General features: G+C 42.5%; 1 protein-coding gene across 3 annotated transcripts in view; it reads right to left on the reverse strand.

Annotated features, from left to right (window-relative positions):
• Positions 1-17,627, reverse strand: part of LTK (leukocyte receptor tyrosine kinase) — a 209,805-nt gene that overhangs the window by 75,633 nt on the left and 116,545 nt on the right. For all 3 annotated transcript variants that reach the window (XM_040412272.1, XM_040412271.1, XM_040412270.1), the window contains exon 5: positions 1,811-1,950. In XM_040412272.1, coding sequence (XP_040268206.1) covers positions 1,811-1,950 — 140 coding nt within the window. The remainder of the gene's footprint in view (positions 1-1,810; positions 1,951-17,627) is intronic.

Below are 17,627 nucleotides of genomic sequence, written 5' to 3' on the forward strand. Positions count from 1 at the left end.
TATTTTGAACACATGCCCCTTTCAATTACTGATTTAATTATTCCAAATGAGCAGCATGCACGTCCTAATTGTTGGGTCTGGTTTTTTTCTATTACTCTACTACATTATTTGCCACGTAGAAATATCACTTGTACCACAAACTGTAATTTATCAGGTTAATGATGATGGAGGACTGCTGTTTTTGTGAACACTACTGTAGGTCATAAAGTAAAGCCTTTACAGTTCATCCTGTTCTGTAGTTCCTTTGCAGTTATTTAACAGCTGTCAGCAGGGAACAGTATTCAGCTAATAAAATGACCACAGCTAGCAGGACACATCGTGAAGACGTGCGCTGTTTTAAATCACTGTCTTTCATCTATATTTCAATAATATACTGAATAGTGTAATTTAATTTATGAAACATGAACTCATGCTGCGTGGGGCTGTGTACACACACAGAACAGAAACAGATGACTACTATTAGGGACAGAACTACTTTGTTCTTTTCCTTCACCGGGTTTGAGGACTACCCTGCCTCATGGGATGCAGTTGACTTCCAATTTAACAAAACTTAACCAAATCATTGAATTTTGTACAGTAGATGGCTGTGTATTCATAATTGTGTCTGATAAATAAAATATTATTTCACTCATTAAGGCATTTGCTGCTGCTGTGATCTGAGTCCAGCTTATTTTTTCGTTTAAGAGCTTAAGTTCTTGTTTAATGTCATTCAACTTCTCGTTTTACAATGGAGAACAGTAAGTGATGTCATTCCCCTGTGCTACAATAATTGTCTAAGGTATGGAAAGAGGAACAACCAAAGGGGGATATCTTCTTTAAATCTGTACCTAAAGTAGTTTTTTTTTTAATTTTGCAAATGCTCTAAATATAATTTTTGTAATATATATTTTTTTATTTTTATTGTTTTACTAGCCGAACAGGCCCTCGAAGTTCAGGCCTTTCTATAGATTCCATATACCACAGCCATAATGCAGAACATATTGCTTCTCCTGCCTGTGCCCACTCTGCAGAAACATCTGCATAGTACATTGGTGCAGGATACCCTCCACACATGTGCTATGCCAGGCTTTACGGAGAGGAGAGAGGACAGGCAGGAGCCTTTTGCAGCACGTCCCTGCCCTGCCTGTCCTCATTCCGCTAAACTCTGGTGTAGTAAATCGGTGCACGGTATCCTGCACCAATATTCGGTGACAGAGGTTTCAGTAGAGTGGGCCCAGGCAGGAGAAGCAATGCGTGATAGAGGTGCAGCTTAAAGCTCCTGGGCCCTGGAGCAAAATCTGCATCAGCCCTAATGATCTAACCTTTTGCACCCCTTTATCTATTCCATCACATGTACAAAATATGGATGGAACGATTAGCATGAAATACTAATTATACGGCTAATAACACATATCTTTATCATGAGACTCTATTTTCTTTTTGCTCAGTTCATTTTACTCAAGGATGCCCTAGGCAGCCTCCTACTTGGCCTAACCTTCATTCTGACCCCTGTGTTATAACTGGTCAACCAATACTACAACCATCAAAACTGCCCTTAACCCTGCCAGAAGATTAGTCCTTGACTTTTAGTTGATCACCACGGCCATATGTTGCGTTCTCTACTGCTGGTTTAAAATACTGAGATCATATGAGCTTCCCCTGCTCTTCTTTATATTTCCCTTTTCCCTATATTTCTTTGTGCATGATGTGACTATGTACAATTTACATGAAGATGTATGAGATGACGAGTGATGTCCCTGCTCAATGTGAACCAAGATCAATTTAGTCAACAAAGAAAACAGCATCTAGAAAATGAGGTTAATTATCTTACCATCAAAGCAGTTTCTGAGGCTGATGCTGTCCAGAGCGATGAAGCTCTCCGTCTTCAGAGTACAAAAGGTGTTACTCAAAGTGATGTGAAAGGGTCCATCTATTTCACCAATATTTGTGTTCAGCAGCTTCCAGGGAGACCTGAAGCACCGTCCAGAACACAAAATAAAATAAAGTATTATATTCAGTCTCAATGCCACATTTTAAATATTTTGGCCAGAAACAGACACAGTATTAGACACAATGAGAACCATCTGTCCTTTACAATGTGAGGCTTGTCCGAAAGGAGTCCAGCAATGTGGATGGAGGCTGTTCTCACTGGGCTACTGAACATCTAAAGAAATAGATTTCCACACTGCTGCTGTGTTCCACAATAGGACTGTAGTACGATCACATGATGAATGACAAAAAACATATTACTACATTGTTTTGGATCCTCCCAAGCTTTTGACCATTGTGCAACCTTCTGAGGAACCCCTCTAACCATGTCTTAAAAACAAAATCTCTTGTTGTTTCTGTCTTCTAGGAACATTGAACCAGTTTCCAAGGAACATTGTTTCTACTGGGCGTGCATGTGCTTTCTGTGAGGAGAGGGTAATAAGCCACTACCAGACATCAGGGGTGACAGCTTATCTACCTGGAGAAAAAAGGTTTAACATGCCTGATTCTTTGTTTTTTCCCCGTGACATATGCAGAATGAACGTTACCCAAGCATCTCCTAAGCCAAAGATAGTTGGCTGGTCCGGCCAAAATAGGTGGGTTCAGCCTAAAGTCTAATGTGTATGGACACCTTTAATCTTTTAGTTGAGGAGCAGCAATTGCATGAAACTTCCTAGGTAATGTTATGTTACTTTGCACCAGAATCTTCATATTCCAAATGACTTAATTGTTCCAATTAAACTTGAAACCAATGGAAATGTTTTCACTTTTAAAGGAGAGGATAAGCTAACAGTAAATGTCAGAGAATATTTGTTTTGTTCTAAGATCTTGTAAGCCAAGCTAGGGGCAGACTGAGTGGTCTTGGGGACCCAGGCGAGAATGAGTGACATCACCACACAGGTGTGAATATCACTTAATGTGAGATACTTTCTCCATAGAACAGTAAAGTGTCAAAAGCTTTTAGTGGAAAAGAAAGCAATGTGCTCCACTAACAACTTCAGATGTAGGTTCAGAGCCCAACTGCCAAAACTCATGCAAATGCTTCTAATGTATTGAAACAGAACCTCCCCAGAACCCTGAGGGAACACTGAGAAAGTTTCTGAAAGTTCTCCCTACATAAACCAAACATATTAGATCTAGTTGTCTATCATATCCTAGTGTATCAAAAGACTTATTTAGAAGCTGTATTGTACTATGCTAATAATCATTTGCAGTCAATTAAAGGAGACAACCGGACAACCCTTGGGCTCTACCTGCAATAAAGAACCAGTAAGAACTTGCCTGACAGATCCTGTGCTGCCATTCTGGTTCTCTCGGTTGGGTACTATTTACCAGGTGTGACGACAGTGGTTGTGGACCCACTGTGCCAACTAACTAGTTTTGCTTTGGGCTTAACCTAAGGACATTGTCCTTGGTGGCTCCCTGATATTCACTCTTTAACCCCTATACAGAGATCTGGACTTCACCGCAAGGAACCAACCAGGCTGCTACCTCCTGGAGTAGTCCTGGTGTAGTTGGCTGCTGACCCAAAGGAGCCAGAAAGACCAGTGAGAAGCACCAATGACACAGGCAAAAGCATAGTCTGAATACAGTCCAATAGTCAGGGCAGGCTGAGTTTGTGCGTAATCCAGGTCACATTTCCAAGGTCGGGGCAGGCAACAAAGAGCACAATCAGAAGACAGACTGGGTTCTTTACATGGGAATTCAGACAAGATCACCTTCACTGGGTGAAGTAGAAACCTTAAAGCTCAGACGAGCAGGTGGATCCAGAGCCCAGCTAAAAAGGAGGCTGATTAGCAACTTAACCAGCACCTGGACAGGGGCAGGAGAAAGGGATTAACTCTCCTAGTGCTGAAAGGAGTTAACTGAGCACTAGTCCCAGTACACATAGGGAGAATGGAGCAATGCCTGCGCTTGCCCAGGACAGCAGGACAACGGCGGACATGAACCGCCAGCCTAACAGGCTGCAGGGTTGAGATCACTTCGGGAACACATAACTACTGCAGCCAATCACTGGTCTCAGGGGTTCACTGAAGAGGCCAAAGATTGACTGCAACATTCACTTGTCAACCTGACATCACCACTGCAGCAGGGAAGACAGAACCCCACCGGGAAAACCGGAGCAGTGGCACAGGATTTGTCAAGTAAGTACTCATCAGTTATTGATTGCCGATGAATCCCAAGGATTGTTCGGTTTCCTCCTAACTAGAAAACCCCTTTCATTGTGTTTATTAATAGTTTTTGCCAATTTTCAATTCAATTGTCTCTGGTGCTATGTACCCGAGCCATTACTATTTTGGAAATGGATCTACTGTATACTGTTGAGTTACTATGTTACAAGGCTGACAAGGTAAAAAAAGACATGGCCTATTATATTTGACCCATTGTATACTCCAACCATGTTGACCATTTAAAGCCATCTTTTAATATTTCTAAATTAATTGAGAACCTAATGCTCTAGGTCTATAATACAATGTTTCTGTACTTCCCAGACAAGTAAATTAGAGCCACGGAAACAGCACAGCCCACTTAGCTGGTTCCGTTATTCCGACTCTGGACGCCACATCTAGGTGGGGAGGCCATTCTAGAGATAGGCTTTTGTTCCAGAGTTGAAACCACATCTACTAGAGATTGTAGCTGCCATGGGGGCCAGTCTGTGGCTGTTGATGAGGTTATGTGAGTATCCAAAAATGCAAGAGTGGTAAACTCTGTAAAGGCGTATCAAAGCCAGAAGAAGTCTTCATGGTTGTGTGGGCCACATGGAAAAGATGGAAAAGTGAACAACTACAGTCAGAGCTGATGTCAACTATGAGTCATTGGAATGACATGGCAAGTATATGGTAGTTCGGAAACATTTCTATTGCTTTATTTAAGTTAGCTTTTAGGCTCCTTTACTGGCATCATCCATCTTCATTTATCTTACTGTACTGTATGGGTTGGTATTCTTCATCCTACACATTTATATTCTGTGTTATCATTTTTAGTTCCTGCCCTGCTCTATTTCGCAGACACAGAGTACAATCAGTTTAGAAGTACAGCCAATATCCACTTCTTTTTCATATTCATAAGATGCTTCCTCATATTCCGACTTCTATCTTGGCAATATTCCCTAAACTAACATGCAGTCAAGTGCCAAGACAGGCCAAACTTCAGATAATCAAATATTAAAGAAAATTTGTGATAATTATTAGACTTATAGCTCCTGAATCACTTTGCCCCCAAACCTTCTAAATTGTATTAAAGGAGCAGAGTCTGCATCTTCTATACAGTTATCACTGTGACAAGACAACTCAGGAAGTGTCATAGACATTAACATTATCACTTATCAAACTAATTGACTTTCAGAATGACTTTTAAATATTAATTGCAATCTACATGGCTCAGATCCCAGATCATATCTATTACAATGGTCGGAAGTAGCATTATTGCTGTACTAAATGAAAAACCCTATAGAGAAGGTCTCAGATTCCAGTAAGGCTAAATCCCTACGTCGACATTAATTTCCACTGCAGGATGTATGGAAGGTCCACATGAGGATCTGCCCTAGTCCTTTACTTTTCCAAGCAGAACCTGCAGATACAGTATACTGTAAGTAGTACGCTATATGTTTCCTCAGCTGAAGGTGCAAACTGAAATCCATGTGGAAATTTTCTCTAGGTGTGCAAACCCTATTCACACGCAGGGGATGTGGACTAACATTGGATGTGATATGGATCACATCAAGGATCCATATGCTATATAAATCAGTGAGGAGGCTGCACCACTACAGTGATGCCTGGGAGATTAGCAGGGTGATGCTGAACCTCTTTTGACTCCCATGTGACGATTCCTAGTTCCAAAATATAAGGAGATGATTCTGCCATGGTTGTTGGCAGGGGCATCGCTAGGGCCTTTTATCCAGGGCCAGGGCCCCGAATCAATCTACCACTGCCCCGAATCTTGCTCCAGCAGCAGACCCAACAACTAGTATCCGATCCGATTCCAACCCCATGGCAGGAGGCAGGGCCGTTGCTGCACCGCCGGCCAAGGCTTGTTTCTGCAGGCGGGAACAGACGAGCGCAGTGCCGGTGTCACTGCAATGCGTACTCCACTGTACTCACTGGCGTCTGGCCCAGCCATATTGTTGATGCGGTCGGTCGCCCTCGTTCTCTGACTGCCAGCCAGGCCCAGGCATAGTCAGTCAGCGTCGACTCAGTTAGCCAGAGCCAGCCCAGCCTCCAGTGTATTAGGTACTACTGGTATATTCTCCTGTATATTATTATATATGTACAGCTGGTATGAGACTGGGGGCAAATGACTTAATGTGGGGCACTGTGGGGGGCAAATTACTTAATGTGGGGCAGTGTAGGGGGCAAATTACTTAATGGGGGTAGTGTGGGGGGCAAATTACTAAATGGGGAGCAGTGTGGGGGGCAGTATTACTAATGAGGGCAGTGGGGGGGGGCAGTATTACTAATGAGGGCATTCTAGAAGGGAATTACTATTGGTGGGACTAGGAGTAGTACTATTACTATGGGAAAGATTATCTGTATGGCACTTATTTTTCTTCCGGATAGTATTTGGGGGTATTGGGGGGCATAGTAAGCAGCAGGTTAACACTGTGGGGACTCCAGGTTGGAGGATGATGATAGAAATGTGAGGAAGCAAAGATGTCCGTGTGTCACACTCTGCAGAGAAGAGGCGGCTGAGAGAAGTTGTCCGGACCGAATGTAGAAGATGATGACAGAGAAGATCTACATCGGAGAAGACGTCACCTGGGAGGCCCTGGATATGAGAGGTATGTGCTGCTGTATAGCAAGTAGAGCAAAATGCAGTGTGCGGGGGGTGGACTTAGAGAATTGGGCCATATTCATTGGGGCTTGTGCCCCGGATTTTTTTTGACCCTAGCAACGCCCCTGGTTGTTGGCTTATCCTTGGTTTAATATTTGCAGTGGCAGCCACTCTGGTTCCAGCTACTGTTAAGGTCTTATGTACGCAACCATATGGATCCGCAAAACACAGATGCTGGCCGTGTGCCTGCCAACATTTCTTTTCACCTTCTGCAGAATGTCTATTCTTGGCTCCAAACCGGCAAGAATAGGGCATGTTCTATCTTTTTTGTGGGGCCGTGGATTAGACATACGGATGCAGAAAAAACACATAGAACACTTTTTTGCAGTCACATAAAAATGAATGGTTCTGCATCAGAATGGCAAAAAATGTGGATTGGATGCAGACTGAAAATATGGTTGTGTGCATGGGACCTAACCCTGATGATCAGAGGTTATTGCTGGGGAGGTAGCTGCAGCCGTTAGGGTCATGAAAAGAATCCCAGGACATTTGGGATACCTCTTCTGGCCCACCTCCAGAAAGTTCTTCAACTTACATGAAAAGGTCCTGGGTGTCAACATTTACAGCTGGGGTTTCAAATGAACCAATCAGATTATGCCAACTGTTTTAAGAACAACCTATAAGCCTAACATCTGGAATCAATCATGGTAACTCGTGGGCAAGAAACCAGAGAAGTTCTTCTGTCTGGATACATACACGTGGAGTCTATATACAGCTTATAGTAGATATGTGCTTACAAAGAGTATATGATGTATTCTGAAATTTACAGAAGCAATATCAATATTGCTAGATACAAAATTAGTATTTCAAATTATGATTTAACCCTTTTAACTTTTCCCATATCATTATAGTATCTAAATAAAATGTATCTGTATAGCACCACCTGGTGTTTCTTTTTTCTGTTGTTCCTCAGTCCACATGCTCAGTACCATTTTTCAACTGTTACCAGATCTGTTGTTACAGGGGACACCCTTGAGGAAGTTCTCATCCTCTTTGCTGTCAGCTTGAAATAAACTTAGCAGAGCAATGAATGGGGAGATCTCTGGATCCATGTGAGGTACAGGGCTGGTTCTAGCTTTGTAAGAAAGTGATTGTCTGATTTTTATTTTTTACATTAATTGAGCAATAATGCAGCGTCCCACTAGCTTATGTGGGAACTGCAAAAGCTTGTTGTTGTCATCTGTAATATCATGCTGTATTGCATTATCATATGAAATCCCTTTTTACCAGGCTGTCAGGTGCACCACATACATCTCACCACTAGATGGGGTAGGACCACAGTATATATAGGACAGTTCAGGCCTAGTTAGGGAGTTGGGAAGATGAAGTGGTTGAGTACAGGAGTGTGGAGGAGGTAGGAGAGGTCTCCTCTCCTCTCAGCTCTCTCTCTCTCTTGGGCTCCACGGCCCAGAGGAACCATCGTTGGATCTCAGTACCAGGCCAGGAAGTCAGGCAGAGGAAAAGTCTCTATTCTACAATCCACTCCTCTGGAGTAGCAAGTGAATCTCGGTCAAGTTTATCAGTGGACAAAGACAAAGGAAGGACAAAGCCATTATTCTGAGCTCTAGGCGCCTTTGTTTATAGGTGAAGGACTTATTAGCTTCTGGCAGCCTCACCGTTATTCTAAGGACATATAAGGTTTCTGTTGCATCACTTGTGTGTAGAAGACTAGGACTTGAATAACCTCAACTGAGACTGAAGTAAGGCAAAGAGCTGGATATCAGTGAGTACATAACTAACTACCCTAGCCTGACACAATACCACCAGCACAGCCTGTTACTGGGATTAATCACATCCAACTTGCATGTGTACCAGAGACTGTTTTATTACTGGATGTAAACTGTTATCAAGAACCTGGTTATAATAAAGTTCACAGTTGGATTCAAACCTGCCTCATTCTTCTAACGTCATACTACTACCACTCTCAACATTTTGCACCATCAAGGTGCTGGCGTCACGACAATACCTAAGTCAGGGGCCCAGCCGCACAAGCACTCAGAAACCCAATCACCATCAAGGGCACCTCGATCACCACCTGGCCGGTGCCCCCTGTAATAGAGTGTGCCCCGGAGAATCCAGTGCTGTTCTCCCCTTTACTGCACTGCTGGCCAAGGGAGGCGTCTGCTAAACCGTGAGTAACCGATAAACTGTTTGTACACTTCGGCCCACCGTGAACCTAACGTGTTCTACCCCTGCGGACTGGCACGTTAAAATAACCCCTATAAGACAATATACGAAAATAAGCAAAACTGCTTACATTGTTGTTGGCTTTTCACATTATGATAAATGACTTGAGAAATCATCTTACATTGACCCAGTAGCCCCAGCCCCAGCTTTGCTCTGAGGACCTCTTAAGTGCCATCTTGTGCTGGCTGTGACCCTGTTTATCTCCTGTCCAGAAAACGAAAGATGGATTTTTAGTGCTTACAACCCTATTGGCTCTGTTAATACAGCACTATTACAATGATGAATTTTTACTGGAAAGGCTACTGGCAACATTGAAAAGCACTTAGACCATATATAACACAAGGAACAAATATCCAAATGCATTTAGTACATTTTTCTTTGCAATGAATAAGAAGAATACAAACAATGGCAATCTATAGTGTTCGCTATAGTGTTCAGTAAAGAAAGCAGGTTCTGTCTTGGTACTAGTGATGGTTGCATCAGAGTTCACAGAAGGGCTGGAGAGCACCTGCTGAGGTCATGCATAGTGCAGAGACATATGGGACTAACACCAGGTGTCATGTTGTGGGGCGCCATTAGGTACCATAGCTGTTCCTGCCTGGTGTTTGTGGAGGGAACATTGACCAGTCTTCGGTATTTCCAGGACATTATGGAACCAGTCCTACTGCCCTTTTGTCTGTTAGGAGACCCGATGTTCCAACAAGACAACGCCTGTCCACAGGCTACACAAGGTGCTCTTCAGGGTATCCAGCAGTTCACCTGGCTAACTCAATCTCCAGATCTCTCCCTCACTGAAAATGTCTGGGACTGAATTGGGCGATGGATCTCCCATCCGCAGCAGCCAACTACCAACTTGACTGAACTATGGTTGAAAGAGTTTGGAATGACATAGAAGAATATCCAGCATCTGTATGATGTTACCAGGCCAGAGTGGCAGCCTGTATCGCAGATATGGGAGATGCCACCAGTAATGATGGGACCATGCCGCAACATATAATCCTTCTGCAGAACCCAAAATATAGTGGGCACCACCTTGGTTGTGTGATAATTTACAAGTACCACTATTAGTTTATACTTTGTCAATCTCAGCTCAATCGCATTCATTTTTCCAGGTGTGCTTTTTACATTTTACAGTAGTGTAATATGGCAGTGCATAAATAACAATTCCCTAAGCTACAACCGTTCCCCATCACACACTGGGGCCACAAGGACCTTAAATTGTGAACACTGCTCTTTATGGCAGCCTACAGTGGGGGAAATAATTATTTGACCCCTCACTGATTTTGTAAGTTTGTCCAATGACAAAGAAATGAAAAGTCTCAGAACAGTATCATTTCAATGGTAGGTTTATTGTAACAGTGGCAGATAGCACATCAAAAGGAAAATCGAAAAAATAACTTTAAATAAAAGATAGCAACTGATTTGCATTTCATTGAGTGAAATAAGTATTTGAACCCTCTAACAAAAAAAGACTTAATACTTGGTGGAAAAACCCTTGTTTGCAAGCACAGAGGTCAAACGTTTCTTGTAATTGATGACCAAGTTTGCGCACATTTTAGGAGGAATGTTGGTCCACTCCTCTTTGCAGATCATCTCTAAATCCCTAAGGTTTCGAGGCTGTCTCTGTGCAACTCTGAGCTTGAGCTCCCTCCATAGGTTTTCGATTGGATTAAGGTCCGGAGACTGACTAGGCCACTCCATGACCTTAATGTGCTTCTTCTTGAGCCACTCCTTTGTTGCCTTTGCTGTATGTTTTGGGTCATTGTCGTGCTGGAACACCCATTCACGACCCATTTTCAGTTTCCTGGCAGAGGGAAGGAGGTTGTCGCTCAGGATTTCACGATACATGGCTCCGTCCATTTTCCCGTTTATGCGAATAAGTTGTCCTGTGCCCTTAGCAGAAAAACACCCCCAAAGCAAAATGTTTCCACCCCCATGCTTGACGGTGGGGACGGTGTTTTGGGGGTCATAGGCAGCATTTTTCTTCCTCCAAACACAGCGAGTTGAGTTAATGCCAAAGAGCTCTATTTTGGTCTCATCAGACCACAGCACCTTCTCCCAGTCACTCTCTGAATCATTCAGGTGTTCATTGGCAAACTTCAGACGGGCCTGCACATGTGCCTTCCTGAGCAGGGGGACCTTGCGAGCCCTGCAGGATTTTAATCCATTGCGGTGTAATGTGTTTCCAATGGTTTTCTTGGTGACTGTGGTCCCTGCTAATTTGAGGTCATTAACTAACTCCTCCCGTGTAGTTCTAGGATGCTTTTTCACCTTTCTCAGAACCATTGACACCCCACGAGGTGAGATCTTGTGTGGAGCCCCAGAGCGAGGTCGATTGATGGTCATTTTGTGCTCCTTCCATTTTCGAACAATCGCACCAACAGTTGTCACCTTCTCTCCCAGCTTCTTGCTAATGGTTTTGTAGCCCATTCCAGCCTTGTGCAGGTCTACAATTTTGTCTCTGACATCCTTGGACAGCTCTTTGGTCTTTCCCATGTTGGAGAGTTTGGAGTCTGCTTGATTGATTGATTCTGTGGACAGGTGTCTTTTATACAGGTGACTAGTTAAGACAGGTGTCCTTAATGAGGGTGACTAATTGAGTAGAAGTGTCTAACCACTCTGTGGGAGCCAGAACTCTTAATGGTTGGTAGGGGTTCAAATACTTATTTCACTCAATGAAATGCAAATCAGTTGCTATCTTTTATTTAAAGTTATTTTTTAGATTTTCCTTTTGATGTGCTATCTGCCACTGTTACAATAAACCTACCATTGAAATGATACTGTTCTGAGACTTTTCATTTCTTTGTCATTGGACAAACTTACAAAATCAGTGAGGGGTCAAATAATTATTTCCCCCACTGTATATAGTGTGAGCGTGAACTCTGCCAATGTTGTCTGCATCTGCTGAAGGGCATAATGTGACATTGGCCATGAAGATATCCATATCCATCCAAGATCAGGCGCATGTCAACAGTTTCACCTGTTTCAACTGAGCACCTCTGATAATTCAAACCTGCTCACGATGCCCATACCTTGCCTCAGCAACAAGGTCTTTGGCTTCTGCGAGTTTGTAGATGTGTTGTTTCTTAACTAATATGGATTGAGTCTGACTCTTTCCTGACCATGGGTATTGATCTCTGCCTGCCCTGACCAGTATCCGTTTTCTTGCATGGCGTGATATAGGATTCCGAATGTGAGGGGCTTTTTAAGGAGTTGCTATGAGAGTCTGTCTTTCAGTCTATTAGAGTATTAGGAGTATTAGACTTTATATTACATGTTACTGGAGATGAAGGAACATGTTGACAAAAATGCATTGACGCAGAATTAAAGTAATGGACGGTTCACTCTAAAAGGATAACTAAGGCCTGTTTCACACTGGCGTTTACTCATTCCATGTGACAAAAAGAGAGAAATTGAGGGAATCCAACAGATCAGAACAAACGAGAGGAGCCAACGGGTGGAGAAAATGCGAGAAAGAGAGTGGAGGCTAGGAGATTACCGTAGATAAGGCAGCCTCTGGGTAGTAACCATGCAGATAATATCGGCATGTAGCGGAAAGAGTGCAAAGACAATACAGAGAGTACAGAATTATTAGGCAAGTTGTATTTTTGGGGATTAATTTTATTATTGAACAACAACCATGTTCTCAATGAACCCAAAAAACTCATTAATATCAAAGCTGAATATTTTTGGAAGTAGTTTTTAGTTTGTTTTTAGTTTTAGCTATTTTAGGGGGATATCTGTGTGTGCAGGTGACTATTACTGTGCATAATTATTAGGCAACTTAACAAAAAACAAATATATACCCATTTCAATTATTTATTTTTACCAGTGAAACCAATATAACATCTCAACATTCACAAATATACATTTGACATTCAAAAACAAAACAAAAACAAATCAGTGACCAATATAGCCACCTTTCTTTGCAAGGACACTCAAAAGCCTGCCATCCATGGATTCTGCCATCTGGCCCATCAAGACTCACTCTCATTTCATCAGTCCATAAAACCTTAGAAAAATCAGTCTTGAGATATTTCTTGGCCCAGTCTTGACGTTTCAGCTTGTGTGTCTTGTTCAGTGGTGGTCGTCTTTCAGCCTTTCTTACCTTGGCCATGTCTCTGAGTATTGCACACCTTGTGCTTTTGGGCACTCCAGTGATGTTGCAGCTCTGAAATATGGCCAAACTGGTGGCAAGTGGCATCTTGGCAGCTGCACGCTTGACTTTTCTCAGTTCATGGGCAGTTATTTTGCGCCTTGGTTTTTCCACACGCTTCTTGCGACCCTGTTGACTATTTTGAATGAAACGCTTGATTGTTCGATGATCACGCTTCAGAAGCTTTGCAATTTTAAGAGTGCTGCATCCCTCTGCAAGATATCTCACTATTTTTGACTTTTCTGAGCCTGTCAAGTCCTTCTTTTGACCCATTTTGCCAAAGGAAAGGAAGTTGCCTAATAATTATGCACACCTGATATAGGGTGTTGATGTCATTAGACCACACCCCTTCTCATTACAGAGATGCACATCACCTAATATGCTTGATTGGTAGTAGGCTTTCGAGCCTATACAGCTTGGAGTAAGACAGCATGCATAAAGAGGATGATGTGGTCAAAATACTCATTTGCCTAATAATTCTGCACTCCCTGTATAGGTTAGATGTGGAAGGTCAAGGGGGGTATCCCGCCTGATGCAACCAAACCTCTACCCACTTAGTGGCGCCGAATCAATACCTCTAGTTTGTGATCCACAGGGGTCCTATCAATCTGTACCCCATACTAAATGAGAGCGATTGTTCAAATAATTAGGTCTCTATCTATATCCAGAAACACAGTGATAGTTAATCAGTCAGACCCACACTTACACAGGTTCACAAATATGGCTAGGGCCTGTGGTGGAGGGGTAGACATAACCACATAGCGGAAGCGTGTTAGAAGTGTAACTAGAGACTGACAATAAAACCATAAAATGTGTATTGTGACTTACTTCACGAGGGGGGTGGTAACCCGGATAAACTCAAGACACCGGGTGACCCTATTAACCCCCCAGCCTGGATCGCCTGTAGAGTGTTAGAAGATAAAGGCAGCCATCGTCACACTGGGCATCTTTTCAGGTTCTTTATTTCATAAGTGAATCCGGCTCAACGCGTTTTGCGTTTTTGCAAAGTCCCTTCATCAGGAGCAGTATAATAAATAATAAGTATACATTACATGCATCAAATTATACCTTATATAGGGTTAAAAAGACCACCAAATATGGAGGGAGGAGTGGCACATAACATGTGGCCACGACGGACGCCAAGCTCACTCCATTGCGCATGCCGGCATGCTATGCTGCGCATGACCGGAAGTTAAGCTCCGATGCGTTCCACTGTGGAACGCATCAGCTGGTGAGTCCTCATTGGATGGCTACAAATAGTGCGTCGAGGCCAGGCCTTACAATCTTCGATGGGTTCCACTGTGGAACGCATCGGCTGGTGAGTCCTCCTTATTGGATGGCTACAAATGGTGCGTCAAGGCCAGGCCTTACAAGCTCCCGCTTACCAACTGGTGAGTCCTCCTTGATGGATGGTTGGAAGGGGTGTGGCGAGGCCCGGCCTGTCAAGCTCCAATGCGTTCCACTGTGGAATGCACCGGGTCGTCAATCCTCTTTGTTGGACAGCTGGAGGGGGTGTGGCAAGGCCCGGCCTATAGGTGCGCATACCCGGACCTCTGGAAGGGCGATGCGCTCCACTGTGAAACACATCGTATACTACCAGAGGATCGCAGATTACCGGAAAACGAGGGTGATAGTTACCTAGTCTACGGAATCCCTGCATACAGTAGGGAACATAAAGACATCAATTAAGAGGGCTAGTCAAGGAGTTTTGGCAAAAGATAAATAAATAATTAAAAAAGATAATCAAATATAAATATATATATATATATATATATATATATATATATATATATATATACACACACACACACACACACACACACACACATATACATATACATATATACGCTCACCTAAAGAATTATTAGGAACACCATACTAATACGGTGTTGGACCCCCTTTTGCCTTCAGAACTGCCTGAATTCTACGTGGCATTGATTCAACAAGGTGCTGATAGCATTCTTTAGAAATGTTGGCCCATATTGATAGGATAGCATCTTGCAGTTGATGGAGATTTGAGGGATGCACATCCAGGGCACGAAGCTCCCGTTCCACCACATCCCAAAGATGCTCTATTGGGTTGAGATCTGGTGACTGTGGGGGCCATTTTAGTACAGTGAACTCATTGTCATGTTCAAGAAACCAATTTGAAATGATTCGAGCTTTGTGACATGGTGCATTATCCTGCTGGAAGTAGCCATCAGAGGATGGATACATGTTCTCATTCTGTTTACGCCAAATTCGGACTCTACCATTTGAATGTCTCAACAGAAATCGAGACTCATCAGACCAGGCAACATTTTTCCAGTCTTCAACAGTCCAATTTTGGTGAGCTCGTGCAAATTGTAGCCTCTTTTTCCTATTTGTAGTGGAGATGAGTGGTACCCGGTGGGGTCTTCTGCTGTTGTAGCCCATCCGCCTCAAGGTTGTGCGTGTTGTGGCTTCACAAATGCTTTGCTGCATACCTAGTTTGTAACGAGTGGTTATTTCAGTCAACGTTGCTCTTCAGCTTGAATCAGTCAGCCCATTCTCCTCTGACCTCTAGCATCCACAAGGCATTTTTGCCCACAGGACTGCCGCATACTGGATGTTTTTCCCTTTTCACACCATTCTTTGTAAACCCTAGAAATGGTTGTGCGTGAAAATCCCAGTAACTGAGCAGATTGTGAAATACTCAGACCGGCCCGTCTGGCACCAACAACCATGCCACGCTCAAAATTGCTTAAATCACCTTTCTTTCCCATTCTGACATTCAGTTTGGAGTTCAGGAGATTGTCTTGACCAGGACCACATCCCTAAATGCATTGAAGCAACTGCCATGTGATTGGTTGACTAGATAATTGCATTAATGAGAAATAGAACAGGTGTTCCTAATAATTCTTTAGGTGAGTGTATATATATATATATATATATATATATATATATATATGTGCCCACCAAGGGGATATGTCTAAAAATTTTAGATATATATCTCTAAGGACCATATATGGTTTTCAAAAGGGCTTATGGGGTAAAAATACAGCTTATAGGGTAAAAATACACATATAAACACATGTGTAAGTGGTACCAATTACCCACAAAAAATGGAACTAAAGTTTATAGAGGATATGGGTATATGTACATATATATCGGTTGATGTAGTACGTTTCAAGGACCCTTGGGAGGTGAAGTGCTTTTAGTCGAGGTCCATAAGAATAATGTGAATATATATATGTGTGTGTTTTTTTTTATTGACATAATAGCATTATCTTCCTTGAGTTGATTACATAGAAATGGTCAATCCGACTAGATCAGGGGTGGGGGGCATATAAAAAAAGACTTTCTGTATAAAAGCAGTAAAACTTGGGGTAAAAACGTGCATAAATAGAACAAATGGATATGGAGAAAAAAAATGATATAACTGGAATATTACTCAGTATTATGTTTAAAATCCATCTGTAAAATCTATCTATACTCATGTTTCTTGCTTAAGGGAATCGAAGGCCAACACAAATGATATAACTGGAATATTTCCCATAGTTAATTCTGGAATAGTACTCATAATTAATACGGGAATCTGCACTCTTGTCTCTTGCTTCAGTGAGTAAAAGGTCCACATATGTATGTTTAAAATCCATCTGTAAAATCTATCTATACTCATGTTTCTTGCTTAAGGGAATCGAAGGCCAACACATAGGACTCGGTCTATAAATTATTTCATAAATATATATATCTTGTATGACCCAGAACTTTACCAGAGGTGTACTAATGGTTCCCAGTAAGCCAATAACAAATTGTAATAAAACAATAGTTATAAAAGATCATGATTCAGTAGTACACATGTTCTAGTGTTTCATTGAGGCCATAAGGTGTGAGGGTATTCATCTGATAAATCCAGAACATCTCCTTCTGGCATAGTTGCTGGAAGGAGGATGTAACTTGTTCTAATGGGGTTACCCTAAGGCCTGCTGGGTTTCCGTCATGTACTAGGGAGAAATGGCGTGACACACTATGGGTGGCGACTTTTCTATTAATATTTGAACGGTGCTCGTTCATGCGTTCTCTCAATGTCTGTGTAGTACGGCCCACGTAGAAAAGGTTACAAGGGCACTGTAGTAGATAGATTATATTCGTACTGCTGCAAGTCATGTGATGTCGGAACTGAATCTTGTTCCTGGGGTGTGCTAGCTTGACTTTTTCTCTAGCAGTAGTAATCATTTCACAGCATTTGCAATTTCGGGCTCCACACTTAAAAGTACCCTTTGGTACTATGGCTCTTTTAGGAGTATTTTCTTGCAATTGTGAGTGTTTTGTCCTAGGGCATGACGGGGCTAACACGTTTTTGAGTGTTTTGGCCCTTCTAAAAGTCAATTTAGGCTGCCTGGGTAGATCTCTGCCTAAAATGGGATCTTTGAGTAACACTGACCAGTGTTTGGTAAGGATGTGTCTAATCCATTTGTGATTACAGTTGAATCTTGTTATAAGGCCTGGTTTGAAAGAATTTCGG

This window comes from Bufo bufo, chromosome 11 (assembly GCF_905171765.1).
Source record: "Bufo bufo chromosome 11, aBufBuf1.1, whole genome shotgun sequence".
In the NCBI taxonomy this organism is placed as follows: Eukaryota; Metazoa; Chordata; class Amphibia; order Anura; family Bufonidae; genus Bufo; species Bufo bufo.